This window comes from Hydra vulgaris, chromosome 05 (assembly GCF_038396675.1).
Source record: "Hydra vulgaris chromosome 05, alternate assembly HydraT2T_AEP".
Taxonomy (NCBI): domain Eukaryota; kingdom Metazoa; phylum Cnidaria; class Hydrozoa; order Anthoathecata; family Hydridae; genus Hydra; species Hydra vulgaris.
The window spans coordinates 7,227,501-7,253,423 of record NC_088924.1 but is presented as its reverse complement, the minus strand read 5'-3'; the positions used below and the strand labels follow the sequence as shown (position 1 = coordinate 7,253,423).

Here is a 25,923-nt window from a genome sequence, read left to right as displayed (position 1 = left end):
TTTTTTTAATATATATATATACAAAGTTTTTATAAAAATGTATATAGAAATCTTACATCATATAATCAAAACCAATAATTAGCATAATTAAAATTGAACTTGATTTTATAAAATACTAGTTGTTGGAAAAAACAAAAAATAAAAACAGTATAAGTATTCCTTTAATTAAACTTAGCAATGAAGTAATAATTTCTTTATTCAGCTTATTGCTTCTCAATTATATTGAACTGAATAGTCTCAGTTATGTTGAACTGGATTGACCAATGGATAGTCTGATCTATTCACTGAAAAGAATAAATCAAATTTTAGATAATTGTAAAAGATAATTAAATATCATTTAAAGTATCAGGTTGTTTAATAACTATTAATAATAATGATAACTATTTATTGCTGAAATTTAACAAAATAACAATTAATATAATTTATAACAAAAATTTTATTGTTTATAATGTTAAACAAGAGTGTGTAATAAGCACACTCTATATCAGCTGGTGGCTTTATATTTGCTTTTAATATATTCGTCTAATTGTTTTTTTGAATACTTTCAATGAAGTAGATAGCACAATAGATGGAGGATGATTCCATACAGCGGCTATTCTATTAAGAATAAAATTATCTTAGTGGACAACATTATTTTATTAATTCTATTTTGAATCAAATAGGATTTTATCTGTTTTCATATTGTTCCAATAACTTGAGGTTTTATTATTATTTTTGACTTGGATGTACACCATTTAACTTGTATTAAGTCGTGAACAGTTTTGAAGCACTCAGTTAAATCTCCTCTTAATCTATGAGTTTCAAGCATTGTAATATTAAACTTTTTTTAATTGTGATTTATAACTTAGATGTAAGAAACTTCTTGTTCGAGTTGCTCTTCTTTGAACTTTTTTAAGCTGATATATCATATTTCTTTAATGGATTCTAGATGCATATTTGAGGAGGGGTTGAACAAAGGCTTTATACAATATTATAGCAAATGAGATTGAATTCAAAAGTGTATTTAATTAAACCTAGCATTCTGTTAGCTTTGTTGACACAGTAATTGATATGTTGGCTGTATTTTCGGTCAGTAGATGTCATAATGTCTAGGTCTTTTTCGAAATTGGAGACTTCGATTTGAGTTCGTATGTTATGATTTTAGGTGAAGATGGTATATTCACTTTTTTTATTCAAATTTTTTTATTTTCATTTTCTTTTTTTATTATACTTACCAAAATACATTTATTTACATTTACTTACATTAAGTTTCATCTTCCATACATGACATTATTTGGCTATTTTATCTATATCATTTTGTAATTCATTTCTCAGTGAAACCATTTGGCTATTTTATCTATATTATTTTGTAATTCATTTAAGTATCATTTTTTTTAACATTTTTGTTGTTAGAATAAATGAAAGTTAAGTATAGTGAAATGATTATAAAATATGATGGAGGTAGAATAATTATGAAATATGACAAAGGTTAAATGGAGATAAAATATTGTAAATTTTAAAAAATATTTCACTTGCGTATTGCTTTCCACATCTACAACAGAGTTAATAGATAACTTATTTAAAGTTTTCTAACAAAAGACTGTGTAGGAAATGATAAAAAAAGTGTAAAATCAAGGTTATTAAAATGGGTTTTGAATTAGTCGCAAAGTACTCACTAATAATTTCCTATTTGTTTAGTAACACTGTTATATTAATATAAATGACACTATTTTATTAGTTAATAAATAGATACATACATCATGCATATTTATATTGTTTGTCAATATTTATACACTTATTTAGGTTATTTTTGACTTGAAGTAGTTTAATATATTTGCATAAAAAATGTTGTACATAACTTTACAAGTTGTTAAAACATAAGTTATTTTAAGAAATGGATAAAAATAATAACAACAACTTAGCAATACAATTCTTTCCAGCTTGATCTCCAGTTGTATTTTACAGACAAAAAAATATAATTACAAAAGATTTGCTTCAACCTTAATAGTTTTTATTAAATTTTAACTTATCACATTATAGTTTGTTGTATATTTTAAAGCATAGTTTTAAAGCATAGTTTTAAAATGTTAAATTTTTAGCTTGTCTACATATTTCTTGTTTAATTATTTGGAGAATTTATGTATATATATATATATATATATTTTTTTTTTTTTGTAAAAATAAAATTAAAAATAAATTTTCTATAATTTTTTATTTATACTATTCATCTACTGTTATTTACTATATTTTCCATTCAACAATAAAAATAAAGCTATTATTATTGTTATTATTAAATTTGTGTTTTTTTTTAGAACATACTTAGTATCTGGTTTTGTTTTTAGAACATACTTATGGTCTGATTTAGTTAAAATTGCTAGAAAGCAAGGATTATGGGATATTACTCGTGTGTCATCTACTTTTTTCTTTTTTTGTTACAACAAAATCTTTGATGCAAATGAGAGATCTCAGGATGTTAAACCAAAAAATGAATTGAAGAGATTAGCATCAGAAATGCATTACATCTATGCAGAAGTGATTTTTATTTTATATTTCTTTTGAATCAATAATGTAACATCCAATTAAATATCCACAACATCCATTATTTCAATATTTGTAGCAACAATATCCATTACTTGAATGTTTGTAACAATAAATTAATTATAAATTTCAATTATTTGGTAGTTTGTCTAAATTTTAATTAAACGGTTGTCAGCAACAACCATTTAGTCGTTTGCAACAACAATTTGATTGTTTGAAACAAAAATTTGATTGTTTACAACGACAATTTGGTTGTTTGCAACAGTGATTTTGGTTGTTTGCAACAGCATTTTTAGTTGTTTGCAACAGCCGTTTGGTTGTTCACAACAAAAAATTTATTGTTTGCAACAATAATTTGATTGATAATAGCAAAATATTTGGTTTTGAGTTTCTGTACAAACATATAATTTAATTTTTTTTTTAGTTTGCAGTCTAACTTTTTTTGAGTTCAAATTTTATTTTTCTAGTGTCTTGTGCAACTTTTAAAGTATGAAGGAACTGAACTTTTGGAGATACCAGCTGCTCCAAACTATAAAGAAGTAGAACTTCTGCAGATGCCACACTCTCCAGTAAGAGAAGAGATTTTGTGTGTACAAGCACAACCTGTGCAGGTATCACCTATACTAAATAGTACTTTACTTGGATATGATGAAAATAAAACAAATATGACCGATAAATGTAATGCAGATAATCAATGGTCTGCTTATTGCAAGTGGTTGATAGAAATTTCAGAAAATGCATTACAACATTTTCTTCATTCTGCAGACATTGGTGTTCAGTTAAAGGAAGATTGGATAGTGAACAACGCTGCTGTTTATGTTTGGAACTATACAATCCATTTAATATCAAAAGGACAATTCTCATTGTTAACAAAATATTTTAAACCTATTTTTTTTGCTATGCAAACGATTGCCAAAACAGCAAAACCAAACCAAGCAATACTATGCAGTTTAGGTAATGCATTAGCACAAGGTCTAATTCAAACTTATATTGATTCTTCAATAGATTCATCTAAAAATGATGAAAAGTTAGCCAGCAATAAGAAAGTTAAAAAGAAATCTCCTACAAAAATAAAAAAGTTAGGTATTTATGAATTATTTAATTGTTATTTAATTGTTATTATTATTATTTAATTGTTATTATTATTATTTTTTTGTTTAATTTGATTGAAACTCAAAATTGTAAATTTTACTTGCACTTTTATTATTTTATTCCACATCCAATTTTTTAAGTCTAGCCTCACTTTTAATTCTAGCCTCACGCTACCCATAGTTTTTTTCAAAGTCAAGAAGATAGTTTACGTTTAATTAGGCTCTAACTGCCAATCTTGAGCTTCTCTTGCATAATAGGATGCATCTCTTTCTCTTTTCTGCAAATGCTACCAGGGTTTCTGTTCAAACAATCAATTATCCTCCTTAATCCTTAATCCCATATTATTCCTATGCTGAAAAAGCTTTTTTTCATCTAGCTTTTTTAATTGAACATTGATACTTTAGAATTCTGACAAGGTGAGAGAATTCTGAAGCATTTTTTCTTGACAAAGAAAAGGTTAACTTAATTAATAAAGCTTTTGAACAAAACAGATGTACAAATTAAAAAAAAATTAGAAAACTGAAATTTTTTTATTACTTTTGTTGTTTTTTCATTATTTGTTACTTTGTTTCATTTTCTGTTGTGCTAATCCATGGTGTAGCTGTTTAGTTACAAACGAAATAAAAATCAAAATAAAACTATGACAAAAAATTGAAAAAAGAAGAAGAAAGAAATAAGAAAAAATACCCATGTTGATTGATGAAAAAATATGAATTTAAATTTAGGACTATTATAAATAGTTGCTATGAAAACTCAATAAAACTGTTTTTTTCAAATATGTTACCTAATGTTAAAACTTTACAATAATTATATGATAATTATTTATTACTAAAACATTGTATAAAATTTGTTGAATTTCAGTATTTTAATTGTCTAGCATCATAAATTAGCATCAGCTTGAATTGTGTGCAGTTTTTTTTCTTGTATTTTATTTTGTTATTTATAATTCATTTTTATTAGTTTTTTTTTTTACTTTTTTCTGCTAAGAGTTATTATTTTTAGAGTGTGGTGTGTGATTTAATTTATTTTATTTCTTTTTTTTGTTTGTTTATTATGTTTTTTTAAATATTATGTTACCTTTAAATAGTCTTCTTAAAATATTCCTTTTTTTTTCTTCTCAAAATATTGTTTTTGTAGTTATTATTAATTATTTAGTTATTGTAAACTATTAGTTTTTTTTATTAATATTATTTTTGTAATATTAATATTATTATATAGATATTCTGAGAATATCTATATAATAATATTAATATTATTATATATATATTCTCAGAATATATATATATATATATATATATATATATATATATATATATATATATATATATATATATATATGATTAATAATTGAAAAAATACCAGAATTTGTTAGATAAAAGCATTAAATGGCATGATAATTTAATTCAATAATTCTTATTCAAAAATAAGTTATTGGAATTTGTTTAAAACATTACTTTATTGGCCTATTTATATAATTTTATAAAATATATTATTTTATAAAAATGAAATTTTTTTGATAATGTTTAACAGATGTAAAGGATGACATGCCAGATTTAACTGAAGCAAGCAGTATCTTAGAATATATACTAAAATATACTTCTCAGCATATTGTACCTCTTGCATCTCGTATTGAGCTTCTTAAGACATGGGTGCTATGTAAAGGCTTGATGAATCAATCCAAAAATTATTTAAATTTTGAAAAAGTTGAAGATGCTGAAGTTGTTTTATGCCATCTTGAAGCTTTGATACTTCATCAAAACAAAGTAGTTAACTATTCACCAACTATTTCTGTAAATGAGGTGAATATTTTTAAATTTAAAAAATCTCTTTTGTCAATTATAATATAAATAATAATATATGTATTTTTCTAACTTTTTTACTGTGCATGAGTTTTAGAGATGATTTTTTTCACAACTTACTTAATGCTGTGCTTTAACTTACTAAATGCTGTGCTCTGAGCTTCTATTTATCTAATATTTTTCTTTTTTCTGCTGTGCTGTAATACTAATTTTAATATCTTTTATTAAATTTATTATTTTAATCTTTCTTAAACTGAAATATTTTCATTAGTGCTCTCTCACATAAACCACATCGTAACAGCAGTAGTGTAGCAGCATTGTAGTTTTACTCTAGTTTGATGTAGTCTGATGTAGCACTGTAGTTTTACTCTAGTTTGATGTAGTCTGATGTAGCACTGTAGTTTTATGTAGAAAAAAAAATTTGTTTACTAATTTATAAGAAAAAATTGCCAAACATTTTTTTAAAAAGATCACAAGTTTTTTTAAAGTTTTGTGAACTGTTTCATGCAAGTAACTGTTTCAAGTAAGTAAGTATTTGGTTAGAATTTATAAAACATCTTTAAAGTTTTTTTTATAAAACTGCTCCAAATATATGTTTTTGTTTAACTTTTTAAAAAAGTTTCAAGCAATTGCTAAACGTTTTTATTCAATAGAACCAAATGGTAATATAATCTTTTATTACCTTAGTATGCAAATAATAGTATTTAAAAGTATATACTTATATAATATTTTAAAATAATCTATATATGTAAACATGTATATGTAAACATTTATCATTGTATAATTTAAAAAGTATATACGTATATTATTTTTGAAAGCAAGTTGAAAAGTCTTTGTTTAGAAATGTATGTATCCATAATATTTTTAAATACATACTTATTTTCAATATTTAAAAAATCTAGGTAATTGATCTTGCGAAAAGTATAAAGTGTAATGATTTTATAATATTACTTGAAATATGGGTGAAACTTGCACATCTGTCGTTCAGCAATGGAAATACTAAAAAAGCTATTGAGTGTTGTAACTGTGCTCTCGAGTTAAAAACTCCTGACTGTAAAATAAAAACGCAAAAACAAAAGTTGAAAAATGAGAAAATGTTAAACAGAAGGTATTTTGGGTATTCTGCTGTATAAATTAATACAAATAATAATATCTTCTAATAAATGTTTTTAAAATATTTTTTCATAAAAATACAAATGTGTTATTGGTTTAAACAAAAAAAAATATTGTTGATTATGTTAATTATTAAGTATGTTTACTAATGTTAATTAATTAATTCTTTTATGTCCATCATAAACATTCCAAAAGTTATCAGCTGCTTCACTATGCCAACATTATTAAAGGTCAATGTTACACATCCAACATAAATAGATGGTTTGATACTTACAACTATGCTCTTCCTTGTTTTGTTGATGCTTGCATGTAAGATATTTATATAGTATATTAGAAATTTAAAAGCAGTATGCATCTTATTATAATTTTAATTTTTCTATTTATGAATATGGTGAGTATGAAAGTTATTGGTTTTTTTTGTTACTTATTTTTATTTATTAGTGTGTGAAATTTTTTTTTTATAAACAATTTTGACCAATATTTTAAGTACCTCTTTTTTATTTTAATACTTGTAGGTTTTAAATGATTATTGGTTTTTATTATTTACTTAAAGAAACCATAAGTTTATGTCAAAAAAAAAAAAAATACTGTTTAAAGTATCATTTAAGTAAATTAAAATTCAAATAAATTAAAATGCTTTAATTTAGATTCAAATTCAGTTTAAAAATTCAAAAAATCAAATTCAATTTGTTGAATTATTAAAAAGCAAAGTATTTGGAAGATAGGTTGAGTGGAAGACAAATTGAGTGGAAGAGAAGTTGATTAAAAAAATATTTTAATTAAATTTAAAAAAAGTTTAATAGTTGATATAAAATAAACTTTAATATACTTATTTAATATATAACAAATTCTTTCTTTTTTTTATGGCTAAAGATGGTTTTTTGATTTTTAATTTGTTTTTTTAAACAATGGTCTAAAGCAGAGGACAGAAACCTGTTGTTTATGAGTTGCAAGTTGCTTTTTGAGCTTTATTATGTATCTCTTAAATAATTAAAAAAAAAAAGGACTCCAAATTATTTCAGTCTTATTTGCAATAAAAAACTTAAAACAAAATATTGAATGTGGAAAAGCATAAAGAAAATTCACAGCAAATTTTTCAAAAGTAGTACTAGGAGGATTCCAGGAAAAAAAAAAGTTGTCTTTTAGCTACAGTGCAAAATAGCTAAAACTCTAAATACATTTGCCTCATGGTTAAAATTATGTTCAAGTTATGTTACAGCTGAAAATTTTTTTGGCTGCTCAAGAAATAATGAAAAATCATTTTCAGATAGAGAATACTTAAAAGACTGTTGTATTGATGCATCATATTTTAAGTTATAACATTGTTTTGAAAATCTTATATAAGCTACTATCAGGAAAATTTATGAAAGAAAGAATAATGAGGATGGCTGCTGAAATGGCTAACCAGCATTTTGAAGGCATAAGATTTGCATCACGATATTCTCTGGAATGTGATGTCTTATGATGTGGATGTGATTGCACAAGGTTGTTATCTTATTAGTGGTTTATAAGTGGTTATCAATTTATTGCTTGTTTTAATGAAGTAAAGCCACTGGCTAAAAGAAAAGCAAATGGAATATTCTAGGTTATCAGACTCATTTTGGTTATAGTTCAGATTAGACCCTGATTGGTTGCAAGAATTCTACTTCATGGTGGCTTCCTAATTTCAACTTTTTAAATAAAATTGTTTGGAAGAAACATTAGAACTTGTAAGTTATTGTACTTCCAAGCAGTAAGTGAATACAAGCATGCTACTAAGGAAAGCAAGTTTTTCAAAAAAGTTGTTTAGTAAAATGCAATTTCATTTTTTTGGTTGCTTTTAAGTGTTTAGAAAAAGAAAGTATACTTTGTCATTTTTGATAAAGCAGATTTTCATAAAACAGATATTTAAAAATTGGATTTTTCAGTCTTTCCTAAAATTAACCAAGCTCAATATGAACTTGAGCAAGTAGATTTAGAAGATAGAACAATTTGGTATTCAAATTTACACTCCTATATCCATGAACTTGAGTGCCTTGAAAAGCAGAAATCACCCTTGTCATTACAACACAAATGGTCTAAAGTAAATGAACTTGAAAAACCAGATCAAATTATCTTTGTTTGGAACTGTTATCGAATATTTATTTTTAGTTAAAGAGTTTTGAATTTAAGCTCTTCTCAGTTTTGCACCAACATATTTTTGTAAACAATTATTGTCCAACATTATATAAAAATCATGTTAAGTAGCTAACTAAATATTTGCTACTGCCATGCTTAAAAATAAAAACAACCAATTATTCTACAAATAATAACTCACTCTGTAAGGAAATTCAATAAAATAAATCTAATTAAATTTCTTTTTTGTATTTTTGTGTCACATTTGTCTGAATTTTTTTAGTGCAAAATATATTAATGTGTAATGACATAATTATTAATTTTTTAGTTGTATTATTATTTAACTGACACTGCATGTATATTAAGTGGGGTAAAATGGGGTATACATCATCAATGGGGTATACATCATGGTGTTTTTTCATGTGACTCTTTAATTTTTTAAACTGGGTCAAAATAAATAAAATGAGCCAAAATTTAAATTTTGGTTCTTTACAATCAAAAGACTCCTGACCCTCAGTCTAACTTATATTTTAGCCTAGTTTTTATTTGTTATACATTTCTAGGCATGCTAAAAATGGTAATTTAACAAACTTAGTTATAAATGCATCTAAACATTACTGGAATGCAATTCAACCTTTCCGTGACTCAACTGTTCAAATAAAAGCTTTACAAAGTAGTTTAAAAAACTTGTTGGATGTTATTGCATTTGTTTTAAACATGGTAATTTTATTGTTATATCTTTATTATTATAGTATAATATTATTCAAATATAGTATTATTTAGTATACTTTATAAAATACTTAAAATAACAAGTAATTAAATGATGAAATAAATAATAAAGTAAAAAGAAAAGTTTTACTGTTTGATCTTTGTTGATTTATGTTCAATGTTTATACTTTTATAAAAATCTATCAGTTAAAGTTGTTTATAGAACATAGAAGGAGTTAAACAGACTCAGTATGCAGAGAAAGGCAAAAAAACTTTTATGAATGAGGAAGATTCAAAGTTAGTTGTAGCATTACATGATGTTCTATTTCGAAGTTATTCTGATCAGGTGCAAAATATTAGTTTATATCAACACAAGTATTATATACATATTTTTTTGTTTTAAACCTTTTTTTTTTAACTATAGAAAGAGTTTGAAGATGGTGTTAAGATGATTGAAAATTTGTTAAAAGTTATAAAATTTTCTCAACATCAAACTATACTGCTAAAACATAAAATTGTATTTTTGGTGCGGTTAAACAAGTCTATTGAATCTGATATGACAAAGTTTTACAAACCAAGCGATGAATTTTTGTCAAATATTTGGTTTGAGGTGGCCACAAATTCTGTTAATTGCATAGATAAACTTTTAGCTTATAAAAATTCTGTGAATGTTTTATCAAATGATAATGTTTATAAAAAAGTATATAGACTAATGGATTTAGCAAGTTTTTTGTATGCAAATAATTATCCTTTTGAAACTACAATGGAATGCCTTACTCATGCAATGAGCTTCTTATTAATAAAAAAGTTAACACCTATTGATTTGTCTACTTTATTGGAACTTAATGGAAAAATAGTTAAAACTATAGAAGAAACAACAACTTTAATCTGTTTGTTATTAATGATTGCAGATATAAGTACCTTTAATACAAACACATTTATAGAATGTGTGAACAGTGCTTTGTTTTTAGTAAAGCAATTGTGGAAGGTTTGTTAGTATTGTATTTTAAATTTTTACTCATATCTATAAACCAACAAGTGTTCACTATACAATATAACATTATAATTAAATATATAATGTAACAATAATAACTATATTTAATTTTATAATTATTTTTATATAGTATTATAGTATATATATATATATATATATATATATATATATATATATATATATATATATATATATATATATATATATATATATATATATATATATATATATATATATATATATATAAATTTGTAAAGATTATAAAATATCATTTAATTTTAGATATCTTATATAAATGTTGAAAAATCTATCCGCATTGGATGTTTACCTGGTGAAAAACTTAACCCAGAAAAAAAAGAAATTTTATCTAATACAGAAATTGATCCTATCTCATTTTGCACGACTATTAAGGAAGTTAGTATTTACAAACTACCTGAAAAACATTTACAATATTATAAAGCTGATTGCAATGGTTTGTTTATCAGCAGTAGTTCAATTACTAAACCAATGCAATTCTTCCTATACATGGAAAAGCTGGTCAACTATCTTGAGATTAACAGTTTAACACATCTAACTGCACATGTTTTAATGGTGATGGGTTATTTATCAGAAGAAATTTTAAGGAATCAAATTTTAGTAACACTAGTCCACCTCAAATGTAGTGTGCTATATGACACATTGGAAATGTTAGATGCTTTCAACTATCATTACAGCTTTGCTTTGAATACAGATATAACCTCTTTAACTGCTCAAGTACAGTAAGAAATAATTTCTGTCATTATAACTATTTGAATTTTTATTTTTGATATTTCTAAAATTTTTAATTAAATTTTTTTTTTAAACAAAATTAATCAAAAGAATTTTTGTTTTTAGGTACATATATATATATATATATATATATATATATATATATATATATATATATATATATATATATATATATATATATATATATATATATATATATATATATATATATATATATATATATATATATACACACACTGAGGCATATTCGTTTAGACGCATCAATTTTTTTCTCTTTGTCTTATTTTTTTTCTATGAATTGTCAACTGATATGCATGCAAGTTTTATCAAAATAATTTTTGTGTTGTGGGCTAATAAAAATCACAAAAAAAATTTTTCTATGTGTCTTTATTAACATGAGAGTATGTTTGATATACAAAAGTACAATTTTTAATTGGAATATATCTATAGACGCAGTCATATTTTTGACATTAAAAGATGGAAATTAGTAATGCGTATGTCCTCCATTACACTTGATCACCTCAAAAATTCTGCCTTTCATTGACTCCACTAGTCATTGAAGTGTAGTTTGATCCAACTCGGACCATGCTTCAAAGATTTTACACTTTAGCTCAGTAACAGTTTTAAGTTGGTGTCCGGCTGCTTTAGCGTCATAAACTTTTCTTGATAGCATTCCCCACACATTCTTGATTGGATTTAAGTCCAGGCTACAAGCCAGCCATTCGAGAACCGGGATGTTGTGGTCTTTAAACCATTTCATAGAATGCCTAGATGTGTGAGTTGCAGCATTATCTTGCTGAAATATGGCATTATCGTCCATGTTTTCATCCATATAAGTTATGAGAACATCATTCAACATTTCTGTATACTTTATCGAGTTCATTTTAGGTAAACCACAACACAGAGTCAATTTTCCTGAATAAGAAAATCCACCCCAAACCATTAAACTTCCTCCTCCATAATTTCGTTTTGTTTGTGGGTCATTTATTCCTCTTAGATCATGCCAATAACAACTGTAAGAGTCCGGAATCTAAATTGAACTTTTTTTCATCTGAAAATATTACGTTTTGCCACTCATGAGTCCAATGCATATGGTTTTTAGCAAACTGTAATCTAGCAATTTTATGGTGTTTTTTTAACATTGGTTTTTGGTGTGGTTTCTTCCACTTTACGTTTGGTGTTGTAGTAGAATATGTGCAACATGTTTATTGGTGACAGGCAATAATAATTTATCCTTTATTTGTGTTGCATTCAATTTATTTTTGGTTGCTTCGAAGCGAATTCGATTAATTTGCCGATTTGTTAATACTTTGTTGCCGTTTGTTGCTTTTTTTTACACCGTAATTGTCACCTTTTGCAATGTAGATTTGTACAACATGGTCAGATCTTCCAATTTTTCTTGCTATTTTTCGTATAGAAAGTGCTGGTGAGATTTCTGAGCCACGATATAAATTAATTTGTATTTTTTTAGCATCTGTCAAATACTTTCCTTTAGGCATTTCGTAAAATGCAATAAAAATGATACTGGCAGAGCAAAAGATCAAATTACACTAAAATTTATCAATTTATTTGTGTAAAAGGGATTTAAAATCAATAATTACCGTTATTAACCTGATTGCGTCTATAGATATATTCCAATTAAAAAATGTGCTTTTGTATATCAAACATACTCTCATGTTAATAAAGACACATAGAAAAAAATTTTTTGTGGTTTTTATTAGCCTACAACACAACAATTATTTTGATAATAACTTGCATGCATATCAGTTGATAATACATAGAAAAAAATTAAGATAAAGAGAAAATAGTTGATGCGTCTAAACGAATATGCCTCAGTGTATATATATATATATATATATATATATATATACATATACATACACAAATATCTTTGCATACTTAGCTTACATAAAAAATCATTTATGATGTCATAATAAATAGGAACTGCAGTATGCGCTGAAATGCATACATCAACTGAGGGTTTGGATTTGGGCTGGTATCATCTAAATATGAAGGATATTTATTACAGAAAAATATATTATATAGCTTTTTTTTTCATTTCCCAGTCTTTTTTTACTAAAAAACTTTGATATATAAACTTTTGTGAACAAAGCTGTTCCATGGAATTTGTCAGTTGTTAACTAACATGATGTTTATCGATGAATTTTGTAAAAAATACTTTTGCTTACTGTTATGATATTATATCATAATAGCATATCATTTATCACACAAAAATTATCAAATCATGATATCCTGGTATTTTCAACCATGATTTTTATTTGAAAAACTATTAATTGGACTAACATTTACAATATACAATTTGCAACATTTAGGATATTATGTTTTTTTTGGTGTTCAAATATTGAAAATTTTTTTTTATAAACCATTACTTTATTTAGATAACAGTTTGTTTAAAAAAAGTTGCTCAGGCATTGAAAAGTCTTCATAAAAACTTTTTTGTAAAAGCTCTGCAGGTGACAAAGGATTGTTTTTTTAAAGGAAATGTGATGAAAAGGTTTCATCAGTTTTATTATCACAGAAGCATCATGGTAGCGTTACATACACATAGTTACCAACAAATTTTTTTTTTTGTTACTAATAAATAGGATGGTAATACAGTTACCAACAACATTGTTTTTTGTTTTTTTGTTACTGATAAAGTGGATGGCTATAGGTCAAACTATTTTTTAGCACTCATCTTTATCTGCACTTTTATGTTAATTGTAAGACTTTTTTCTGTTACATTCGATTTTGGTTTTTTCCTAAAAAAGCATGAAAAGCATGAAAGCATGTGGGTTCAGTGACGCTTTCTGTAGCCTATATATATATATATATATATATATATATATATATATATATATATATATATATATATATATATATGTATATATATATATATATATATATATATATATATATATATATATATATATATATATATATATATGTATATAATTATATATATACATATATATATATATATAATTATATATATATATATAATATATATATATATATATATATATATATATATATATATATATATATATATATATATATATATATATATATATATATATATATATATATATATATATATATATATATATATGTATATAATTATATATATACATATATATATATATAATTATATATATATATATAATTATATATATATATATATATATATATATATATATATACATATATATATATATATATATATATATATATATATATATATATATATATATATATATATATATATATATATATATATATATATATATATATATATATATATCTGAGTAATCTAAAATATTTTTTGAGAAGATGAATGACTTGGATTAACTAAGTTTTCTTTTAAACCAGTTTTTATTTATTTGCATTAACTAATATTTAGGATGTCATGATGAATTTCAAAGTTTAATTTTGATGCTTTTTTTTAAATGACCTATTTAGAAAAATGGCATTTACCATTAGCTATTCTTCTTACAATGTAGGATGATTTGATAAGTAACAGAGTGAGAGAGATAGTAATAGTTAGAACAAGATAAATATTTATTTATTATATTATATCAAAATATGTTTATTCATTCAAAGCCAATAGACTTACACCATTAAGTGATTCAAACTTTTTCTAAATGCCTACATATGAAAATACTGTAAACAAGTTTATGTTTGTTTAGCTTATATGCCTTGGTTTATCATACTCAAAAATTATTAAAGGATTTCTTCACTTCATGTTTTGTTTTTTTCTGTTTGAACTTATCTTTTAATGAGTGAGTTTACATTAGAATTGTTTTTTGGTTAATTTAGCAATTTAATGCTAATTTATTTTGGAACTCCATCTTTGTGTGAACAGGGATCTAGTGTGAACCAGGATGTAGTGTGAACAGAGATGTACTGTGAGTTGAACTTAGTACTTATTGCTTACAACCTGCCATTACTACCACTCCCTATTAATGTGCACCTAAGTCTTCATATTTACAAGCGAGGTGTTTTACCTTTCTCAAATAAATGAAAAAAATATTGTTTGATGGTTTGAAAACTGTGAATGAATGGTTGGTATTAATCTATTTGAACTGTATTAATCATCAGCAGAATCAATACTCAGAGAGGTGGATACATCAGATATAAAAGCATAAACATATTGTTGCTTGGCTTTAAAGAGAAAGATGTAGCATATGTCTTTAATGCATTTGTGAATTATGTTTTTAAATGTTTATTCAGTATACCTGCTTCTTTCGATTAATAGCTATGCTTTTTTTAACTCTTAGATTGAAAAACTCTATTTGTTGAGCCAAAGTTTTATCCTTGCAAAGTTTTATCTTTATGCTTAAAGGTAATTGTAATTGGTTTAAATGGTAAATGTTTAAAATTGTATATTATGGTTTTTTCCTCCTCAGTTCAAGATGTTGTACTAAAAAACCATAGTTTTTTAGTACAACATCTTGAACTGATTTCTTTTTGTGAGAAACTTTGATGGTACTCATTGAACATGGTTGACACATTAACAGTTGTCAAATGATAACATCGAAGAACATGTTTTTCTGTAGATGATAACATTGGTGCAAATATAGGTGAGGTAATATTGCTCTTGAATGATTTTTGGCAAACTTGATTTAATAGCTGTTAAATGTGTCTTATTTTTAACTTAAATAGCACTATTCAGTAGTAATTTGTCTGCACCTAATGAATCTACTTGAGTAATATGTGATGAAGCCAATATTTTTATTTTTCCATGCCAAAAGTGTAATGGTCTACTTAGTTTGTGATGGTTTACAGCAGGGTCCCTCAAAGAAAGATAGAAACCAACTCAAGAAGTATATTCATTGCTCCTCAGTTGCTAATCTGGCTTTGGTCAATAGCTGAGGTGACTTTTGAAATGATGTTGAGTGATTTTGTAGCTTTACAAAGTTTTTTGGCTTGAGATTTTGGCATTTTCAGTTTGCGTTTAAGCAAACTGAAATAGCCAAAAGCGTTAAGCGTCTAGGATTCCTCCTAGCATGTCATTCAAAGACCATCAAAATTTCACCAGTAATTGTATAGAAGTTTTTTAACAGTAATGGTATAGAAGTTTTTCAGAAACATATTTGTTGTTAATTTTATCAACCATACTTTTTTTCTTTAACCACAACTCTAACATTTAAAAGCACATAGTGTAGTTACCAGGCCTAAATAAATATTTATTTTTTTATAGTTTCCAAAAGGCCAGTGCATTTTCTCTAACAGCTATGACAGAAAATGTTGTATAAACTGTCAAAAAAGTTTTAATAATATTATTATTAAAATTATTATTATTTTTAATAATATTATTTTAATAATATTGTCAAAAAAATACTCTTTATTTTTATTACTATTGTTATTATGTTACTACTATATATGATTACAATAATAACAGTCAATATTATTTGTTTTCAATAATAAGACTTTTTACAAAAGCTGTTAGGTTTTTAAACTAAAAATTTTTTAAAAAAAGTTTAAAAGTTTTCATTGTACTGCAATCGATACTTACAGTTACAATCAATACTTGCTTACAATCGATACTTACTTACAATTGATACTTGCACATTTTTTAAAAATATTTTTAGAAATCAAGAAGAATTGTATTCATGGAATAAAAATCAAAAGTTACTAGCCTCATCAACCAAAAGTCATTTACCAGACAGTATCACATTTAAAGTGGATTATTACATTAAAATTGCAGAGTTATTTATTCAGCTTAAAAATTTTTCAAAAGCGTTATATTTGCTACAAGAAGCTCAAACTATTGCTCACACTGTTGAATATGAAGAAGGAAGTGCAAAAATTGAATACCATTTGGCATTTATATTTTATAATCAAAGAGATTTGTTAAAAGCTATGACTTTATTAATCAATCCAGGCTTTTCATCCACTGATACTTGGTTCAAAAGAGCTCTGCTTATTGTTGATTTAGCCATTGATGTTTCCAGGACATTTTGTTTATCTCAAAAAATTCCTTTTAGTAACAAAAATATTTTAGTGGTGAAGTCTAAATTCCACTTAAAAAATGTTGAAGAAAAAATACAAAAAATGGAAAGTTCATTTAAAGCATATGACTACAATTTTATGAGAGCTCGTTTAACACAAAAGCTAGGTGACATCTTGCATTATGAATCAATAAATTATTTAGATGAACAAAACGTTGAGCTTCTTATTCAAGCACGTTTTAAGTACCAAGAGTCTTTGAATGCTCTCAATCAGTTAGGTTTTAAAAATGAAAGTCTTCAGTTGCAGGTGTTGATAATTAAGCTTTTTCAAGAAATAGTTGAACATAACGGACACATGAAAAAAGAAGAGTATTTAGATTTTTATTTTCAAGCAAAGAATATTTTTGAAGAAATTAGAAATTGTGCAATTACAATTGGTAATTTTGAATTAGATTCCATTCTCCTTCCAGTTCACCGCTATTTATTTTCTTCATATTCATCTCTTTCCTCCATTATGAAATTTATATTAGCAATAGCTATCAATGAATCTGTACAAAAGCGTTTAGTAGAAGAAAAGAAATCAGCTATTGATCAGGTTTGAACTTAGTTACACATGATTAAAATAAATACAAATAAAACAAGAGAAAAAAAATTTAATAAAATTTAAATATTACTCAAATATACTTTTTTCACAGAGTGTTATTTGAAATAAATTACATTGTTGTGCTTTTTATTTCAAATAACACTCTCTTTTATTTCGAATAACACTTTGTTCAAAACCTCTATTGCTTAAATAGGTAAATAACTAAAAAAGAGAAGTACATTTATTATTTTATAGGTGATAGATAAATATGTGGACTTGCAACCGGAAATTTCACAGTTTGAACAATTGTGGTATGATACTGTTCAAGAAATTGTTGTTACCTCAATCAATATTTCTCATTCATTGTTAGTTTCTTGTGAAAAATTATCTTATCAGTATGTGGAAACTCTTGGAGAGCTTGGGCAGTTACTAAATTATGTTTCAAAAGTGAAAACTGCAGATTCTTTTTCTAGTTTTGAAATAAAAGAGGTAAGTTTTGAATAAAAGAGGCAAAAATCAACAAAAAATATTTAACATAAAAATCTAGAAATGTATTTTTATACCTATATGCATGTGTCTGTGTGTGTGTCTGTGTATTTATGGCAAAGACACAATATACTTATAAAAGACATTTATATTAAAATTTTATTATGCTTTTTTGTTAATCTTTTTATATTAAATTTTTGTGTGAAAATTATATTAGAACTGTGCCCAAATATGTTTTCAGCACTTTTCACACTAAATTTGCAGCAGTAAGTATTTACACATTTTTTTAATCTTTTAGAAAAAGCAAAGAGATATTTTGCAATATCATTCCTCTCTTGGTTTTTTTGTTTCAACAGCATCTCAAAGTATGGAATACACAATGGCAGCTATTTATCATGGATTAGAGAAAGGGCATATTGAAATAGTCAAAAAAACATCCTTTCATTTACTAGAAAGTATTGGGCACAGAGACTCATGTGTGGCTCTTCAGTTGTTGGCTTTGCATCAGGTAAAGTTATGACAAATATTTTTTTTTAAATACTTTAATTTCTACTTATAATCAATTTTAATGTTTAATTGTTTGGGGCTTAAATAATATAAAATGAAAAAGATACTCAAGTAGGATAATGATGTCACAGTACTGTAATTTTAGTATTCAGTAACAATACTACTCAAAATACTTGGTTCTCAGTACCAATTTAGGTACCAAAATGAAAGAGCAAGTAAAGCAATCACAAACAGTTAGCCTTGCAAAGTATAAAATAATGAAAACTATTACTCAGGTGTTCCATGAAGATAAAGTTTATAATAAAGTACAGCGATAATTTTTTTTTTAAAGCGAAAAGATGTATTCTTATGTAACAAGAAATTTAAGAAACTTTTTTTTAGAAAATAAAAATTTTTGAATTTAATGTTTGATTTTGGGTAATTATACCCAAGTTTGTGCTTTCAGAAATTACTTAAAATATATAAAATATAATTGGTTACATATTTTTTATGTCCATTATTTTTATGGAAATAAAATATCAAACACAGATAATATTCTTATTTGATGCGTGTTTCAGAGTAATTTTATTTTAATATATTGACCATACTTTTTCTGGAGAGTAGACCTTTTTCCAACCTTTGGGTGTCATCAATTGTTGATGAGGTTTTAACAAATTAACAATTATAATTTACCAATAAAAACTTTTTTTAAATAACTTTAAATTAAATAAACTTTGTTACTTTATTATTTTGTTCATTAAATTAAGAGTTATTTTAATTTTATTACCCTAAAAATAGCATCACTAGGTATTGCATAACTTTAGATGTGTCACTGATTGAAGGAAGAAACACTATTTTTATAATACACAAACTTTTAAGTCTGTTGACATAAAAAAGTAAATAATAACCCTTTTTTTAATTGCCTTAATTTCAACATCCTTAATGTCAAGTCTTTTTCTCCAGGAAAAAAAACTGAAAGTCTTTACTTCAGTAAGAAATTAACCAACAGAACCTGAAAATCCATTTCCACAAGTTGTTGGTCCATCAACCCCTTCTATTAGATGACATAAAAATGACTCCTTTTATTAAATGATGACCATTGTCAATTGTGAACTACTGGTTACGATAAGAGTGTCCAATTATATTAAGAGCAATTTAAATCTATGAAATCAGGGCTAGGACCCAAATGAATTCAACTTGTTACACATGATACCAAAAAAGCTTTGTGCAAACCACTGAAGGGTTGATAGCTGTCTGCAAGCATTATTTTTCAGTCAGTTTTGGTTACAACTTGCTTTGTGACAACTACAAAGTGACAGAATTTAAGGAGAATTTTCTGTTTACAGATGATCAACAGGAGCAAATGCTTTTATGGCAGCTGGCAACATTTATTTTATTTTTAAAAAGCGTTTAACTTGATTTCCTGCAACATTTTTAGAATAAATGGAAGTAGGACAACCAAATAAAAAAGGTCACACATTTGAAGGTTCAAATAGATGAAGATATGACTTAAATTGAAACTTGCATCAATGATGTAAGTCTTTCTGAAACTGAAGAGAGGTCTTCTGCCACCATGACATGGTGGCTGGAGAAAAATATGACTAGTTTATCTAGTTTATCAATAAAGCTAAAGACTCATTTTAGTGGTTTCAAAGGGATATTTGACAGTTTCTTGTGAGTGTACTTATCAGCTAATTAGAATTGGGTTACGCTTTGTGAAAAAGCAAAAAAACAGAGTATGTTGTAGAAAAAGACTTTCTACAACATACTCTGAAAAAGACTATCTACAACATACTCTTTCTAAACATTCTCTCAATAATGGACATATATTATCATTTTAGTTTATCATCAAAAAATCTTTTTAGGCGTTTAGCAAGTGTTCTTCTGCATGGAATTCAGAGTTTGGAAAATGACTAAGCAAAAAATGCATGTCTTAATCTGACATTAATTAAAAAGGCACACCTTGCCAAGTAATATTTATTTATAGATAGACTTTAATATTATGTTAATTTGCTTATGGAGTTATTATACTAAATTTTTTTATATTTAAAAAAAGTTTTAAAAATATATTACATATCTCAGATTAAAGAGATTGAGAGATTAAAAAAATTGAGAGATTAAAGAAGCTACTTTATCAACTGTTAAAATATATTTTTTTTATTATTATTTTTATTTTTATTAGTTTAAATGCAAAATTTTTTTCTTTACATATTCAAAAAGTGAAGTTTTTATAAATATTTTCATATTGTTTATAAATATATTTAATTAAAGGCGCAACAAAAACAAAAGTAGGGATCTATATCCCCCTTTATAAAAGTGAGTGGGCTGTATCTCCCCCTTCAAACTTCTACTTGTCTATGACCATGGTTTGAGTGTTACTTTCAGTTATATTTAAGTTTTTCTTTTCTAGAGCTGCTGTTTTTCACTGTACATGAGAAAAGTTTTAAAATATGTTTTTGCTGATGCAACACTCTCAGCTAGTGCCTTGGCTTTTAACACCACAGAGTTTTCTCAAAAATGGTTTGAAGAACCTCCTTATGGTTTTACAAATGAAACACACATGAAGAACTTAAATAAATATGAGGTAGATATTGTTTTTATAATGAAAATCTGTGTATTTTTATGAGATCTGTGTTTTTGTTTGTTCAATTTGACCTTTATTGTTATAAATTAGATTTTTTATTATGACAGTGTTGTTTTTATGAGTTTATTTAGTAGTGTTGTGCACTTTGTAGTTATTTTTTCTTAAATGAAATTCTATTAAATGATATTAAGTAAAATAAATTATATTATAATATAATATAATTTATTTTACTTAATAGAATTTCATTTAATAGAATTTCATTTAATAGAATTTCATTTAATAGAATTTCATTTAATAGAATTTCATTTAATAGAATTTCATTTAAGAAAAAATAACTATATGATATAGTAATAATAAATATATTAAGTAATCAATCACAGTTTTTATTTAATTTTCAATTTAAAACACATGTTCATAAACACAAATATAAATTATATTATACATTGCGTATCTAAAATTTTATTTAAAGTGGTGGCAGCGACTTTCAGTCTCAAAAAATCATTTTCAACTTTTAAAAGAAATCCCTTTCAAAATTACGTATTTGGTTCTTCAACACTCTCCGGATTACAAATATCTTTATGGTGGTGTCTTTAATGGTGGCACAGCAGGAAAGAAAAAAGATGGTTTGCAAGGTTTCAAGTTTATTTATTTTTATATTCAAATTTGTATACAAAATAACAAATATCTTTTTTGCCTAAGTTAATGCCTTTTATGTGTGAATACTGACTATACAAACTAAAACTTTTAGTTGATGTACTGAAACTTCCAAGATGTCTATTTTTCAATGACATTATTGTGATGTTTTATATGCAGCTAAATTTCTATTTATATCTGCAATATATATATATATATATATATATATATATATATATATATATATATATATATATATATATATAATTTAAATGTTGACATCTTGTACGAGAGTATATATATATAATTTATTTGAAATTTTCGCCTGATTATAGGCACTGGCATCATCAGCATATAATATAATATAATTACAAAAATTGTGACCATTAAATAACAACAAAATTTTTTTTAAATTTTGACCAAATTCCAAATTAATACCACCGTACATTGGAGAACATTGATGTTTTTGTATCTCCAAGGCTTCACAGACTTTTCATTCAAATTTTTTATCCTCAACTTTAAGTGTTTCTGCCCTATCCCATTCAATATCCTCATCGCAATTTACTTTATGCAAAGCTAATGCAGACTGGTTTAACTTGCCTTCAGCCAAAAAAATTTGGTGTTGTTGAACCCTTGTTCTTATTTGAAGTTTCGATTCACCGACATCGACACTTTGGAGCATTTGCACTTAGTTAAATAGGTTCCAGGTTGGCTGTTGCGTGGTAATTTTGATTTATTTCTAGACGTTAATAGCGTTTTTAGGTTAGCATTTGACTTAAAAACAGTTCTGTAACCAGCTTTTCTGAATATTCTTCTAAGTCTGGGAGATATTATTGGTATCCATGGTAAAGAAATTGTAGGAAGGTTATTAGAATTAAATAGAGTTTCATTTTTATTTGCTAAACGTTTTTTTCGAACATGATAAGAAATATCTTTAAGCATTTTTTCATCGTACCCATTTTCAGTAAACACTTCAGTAAACACAGCGAAAACCATTTAAAAGATGAGATAAATTTTTTAATTCAAGTGTTTACTGAAAATGGGTACGATGAAAAAATGCTTAAAGATATTTCTTATCATGTTCGAAAAAAACGTTTAGCAAATAAAAATGAAACTCTATTTAATTCTAATAACCTTCCTACAATTTCTTTACCATGGATACCAATAATATCTCCTAGACTTAGAAGAATATTCAGAAAAGCTGGTTACAGAACTGTTTTTAAGTCAAATGCTAACCTAAAAACGCTATTAACGTCTAGAAATAAATCAAAATTACCACGCAACAGCCAACCTGGAACCTATTTAACTAAGTGCAAATGCTCCAAAATGTCGGTGAATCGAAACTTCAAATAAAAACAAGGGTTCAACAACACCAAAATTTTTTGGCTGAAGGCAAGTTAAACCAGTCTGCATTAGCTTTGCATAAAGTAAATTGCGATGAGGATATTGAATGGGATAGGGCAGAAACAGTTAAAGTTGAGGATGAAAAATTTGAAAGAAAAGTTCGTGAAGCCTTGGAGATACAAAAACATCAATGTTCTCCAATGTACGGTGGTATTAATTTGGACAATGGACAATATGTTAAAACAAATTTTTAGATTTTATTTTTTTCATACTTAAGTAAAAGAAGCCATTATAAAGGTGGCGTCAAAATTTAAAAAAAATTTTGTTGTTATTTAATGGTCACAATTTTTGTAATTATATTATATTATATGCTGATGATGCCAGTGCCTATAATCAGGCGAAAATTTCAAATAAATTATTTAGTATTGAGAGAATTCGCATTGTTTGATGTTTTAAATTAGTTTATATATTTATATATATATATATATATATATATATATATATATATATATATATATATATATATATATATATATATATATATATATATATATATATACATATATATATATCTATATCTATATCTATACATATATATATATATATATATATATATATATATATATATATATATATATATATATATAAATATATATATATATATATATATATATATATATATATATATATATATATATATATATATATATATATATATATACATTATATATATAGATACATATATATTATATTTGTGGATAATTTTATTGTATTTATAAATATAAAAATAATTGTAGGTGTTTTACTATTATATTTATATATTAAAGGAAAAATTTACTAGCATATATAAAAATATATATTGGATTTTAATTTAGATATATATTTAATTTTTATATATATGTATATATATATACATACATACATATATATATAAATATATATTTATAAATGTATGTATATATATATATATATATATATATATATATATATATATATATATATATATATATATATATATGTATGTATATAGATATATATGTATGTATATATATAAATAAATAAAGTAAATAAATAAATATTTATTAGAACAAGTTTAAAAAGAAAAATACATGTTCTAAAGGACATACAGGTCTAATAAGTAGACACTGACAATATGCCCTTAAATAAGAAAACAAAGTACATAGGAACAAATATAGTTTATAATAGAAACATTCAAGATTTCATTCATTTACTATATAGACACAATGTTTATCGAAATTGCACCATTTTATTTTATTTTTTAAAATACAAATGTTATCAGCATTTACAGCTTCTGAGATTATTCAGATTATTCCAGATATTTACAACTCGTTGAGAAAAACAATATTTGCGAATGTCGAGTTGACATGGTTGCTTTCGAATCCTAAAAGTATGACCACAGGTATAATTATTATTGTTAATTTCGAAAAACAAGTTTTTATCTATGCAAACCAAATTATGCATAATTTTGAAACATATGACTAAATCATGTTTTAAACGTCTGAGTTCCAGAGAATCCAAACCAAGCAACTGTAAAGATTTGGTATGCTCTAGTATTTGCTACATGAATGACTCTGGCAATGTGTTTTTTGTAGTTTTGGCGGGAGTCCATAATTACTCCAAGATCTTTTGGGTTAGATGACCCAGCTAGAATACAATCACCTGACTTGTAATTAAAACTAATACTATGCAACAGAGAAAGTGCTATTCTGTGTGCAAAACATTTCTTACTGGCGATTGGCAATTGCCGAGTATCCGACCAAATAATTATTCTATCAAGAGCAACAGTTAAATCGTGGCTATGATCCATATTGCGATACGAACTGTATAACTTTAAATCTTCAGCAAAAAGTTTTATTGTGCATTCGAGATTGTTTACTACAGATGATAAGTCATTTACAAATAATAAGAACAAAGTTGGTCCTAGCACACTACCCTGAGGTACACCACTTACAATTCAAATCGGATCTGATAAAGCACTACTAATCTTTACCTGTTGAGATCTGTCTGTGAGAAATGCAGTGATCCACTTTAAAAGGTTACCACGAATATTGTATAATGAAAGTTTAAATATTAATTTTGAATGAGATACGGAATCAAACGCCTTTCGGAAGTCGATATATATAATATCTGTAATCAGATGATTGTCAAGTGCGGTACTCCAATCGTTAGTAGATTCTAAAAGATTCGTACATGTAGAACGTTTATTGAGGAAATCGTGCTGACTAGGAGATATTATGTTATATTTATTTAGGTATTCAATAATATGTGAGTTGATAATTTTTCCATGATTCGACAACAAGTACAAGTAATAGAGATGGGTCTATAGTTGTTAGGATCCGATGTAGCTCCGTTTTTTAAAATTGGGGAGACGAAAGCTTTGCGCCATTGATTAGGTAAAGCGTTTGATGTAAAACTAGCCTCAAAAATATATGAAAGAAGAAAACATAAAACATGAGCTAACTTTTTAAGAATTGCATTAGGTAGACCATCAGGACCAAACAAAGTACTTGGATTAATTCCCATTAAGGTTTTCTACACTGACTCCACGGAAAAATGAACCGTGTCAATACTTATTGGATCATTAACATAAGTGGCAATATTAGGCAAATAGCAATTATCGTCCGTAAAAACACTTCCAAAGTGATTATTAAACATGTTAGCAATTTCTATATTACTGGAAGTGACCTTGTTGTTGTTATTTTTGTCTATTAGATGGTGGTGTTTATTAAGGATGTTCATTTTATTAT

General features: G+C 25.3%; 1 protein-coding gene across 1 annotated transcript in view; it reads left to right on the top strand.

Moving 5' to 3' along the window:
• The window catches only part of LOC136071819 (cilia- and flagella-associated protein 46-like), a 69,792-nt gene that overhangs the window by 26,828 nt on the left and 17,041 nt on the right, over window positions 1–25,923 (top strand). Inside the window, exons 16-29 of the mRNA XM_065797241.1 lie at window positions 2,292–2,511; window positions 2,985–3,600; window positions 5,140–5,408; window positions 6,311–6,516; window positions 6,717–6,830; window positions 9,179–9,335; window positions 9,547–9,669; window positions 9,748–10,311; window positions 10,600–11,075; window positions 16,680–17,634; window positions 17,878–18,111; window positions 18,407–18,616; window positions 21,005–21,178; window positions 21,648–21,810. Coding sequence (XP_065653313.1) covers window positions 2,292–2,511; window positions 2,985–3,600; window positions 5,140–5,408; window positions 6,311–6,516; window positions 6,717–6,830; window positions 9,179–9,335; window positions 9,547–9,669; window positions 9,748–10,311; window positions 10,600–11,075; window positions 16,680–17,634; window positions 17,878–18,111; window positions 18,407–18,616; window positions 21,005–21,178; window positions 21,648–21,810 — 4,481 coding nt within the window. The remainder of the gene's footprint in view (window positions 1–2,291; window positions 2,512–2,984; window positions 3,601–5,139; window positions 5,409–6,310; window positions 6,517–6,716; window positions 6,831–9,178; window positions 9,336–9,546; window positions 9,670–9,747; window positions 10,312–10,599; window positions 11,076–16,679; window positions 17,635–17,877; window positions 18,112–18,406; window positions 18,617–21,004; window positions 21,179–21,647; window positions 21,811–25,923) is intronic.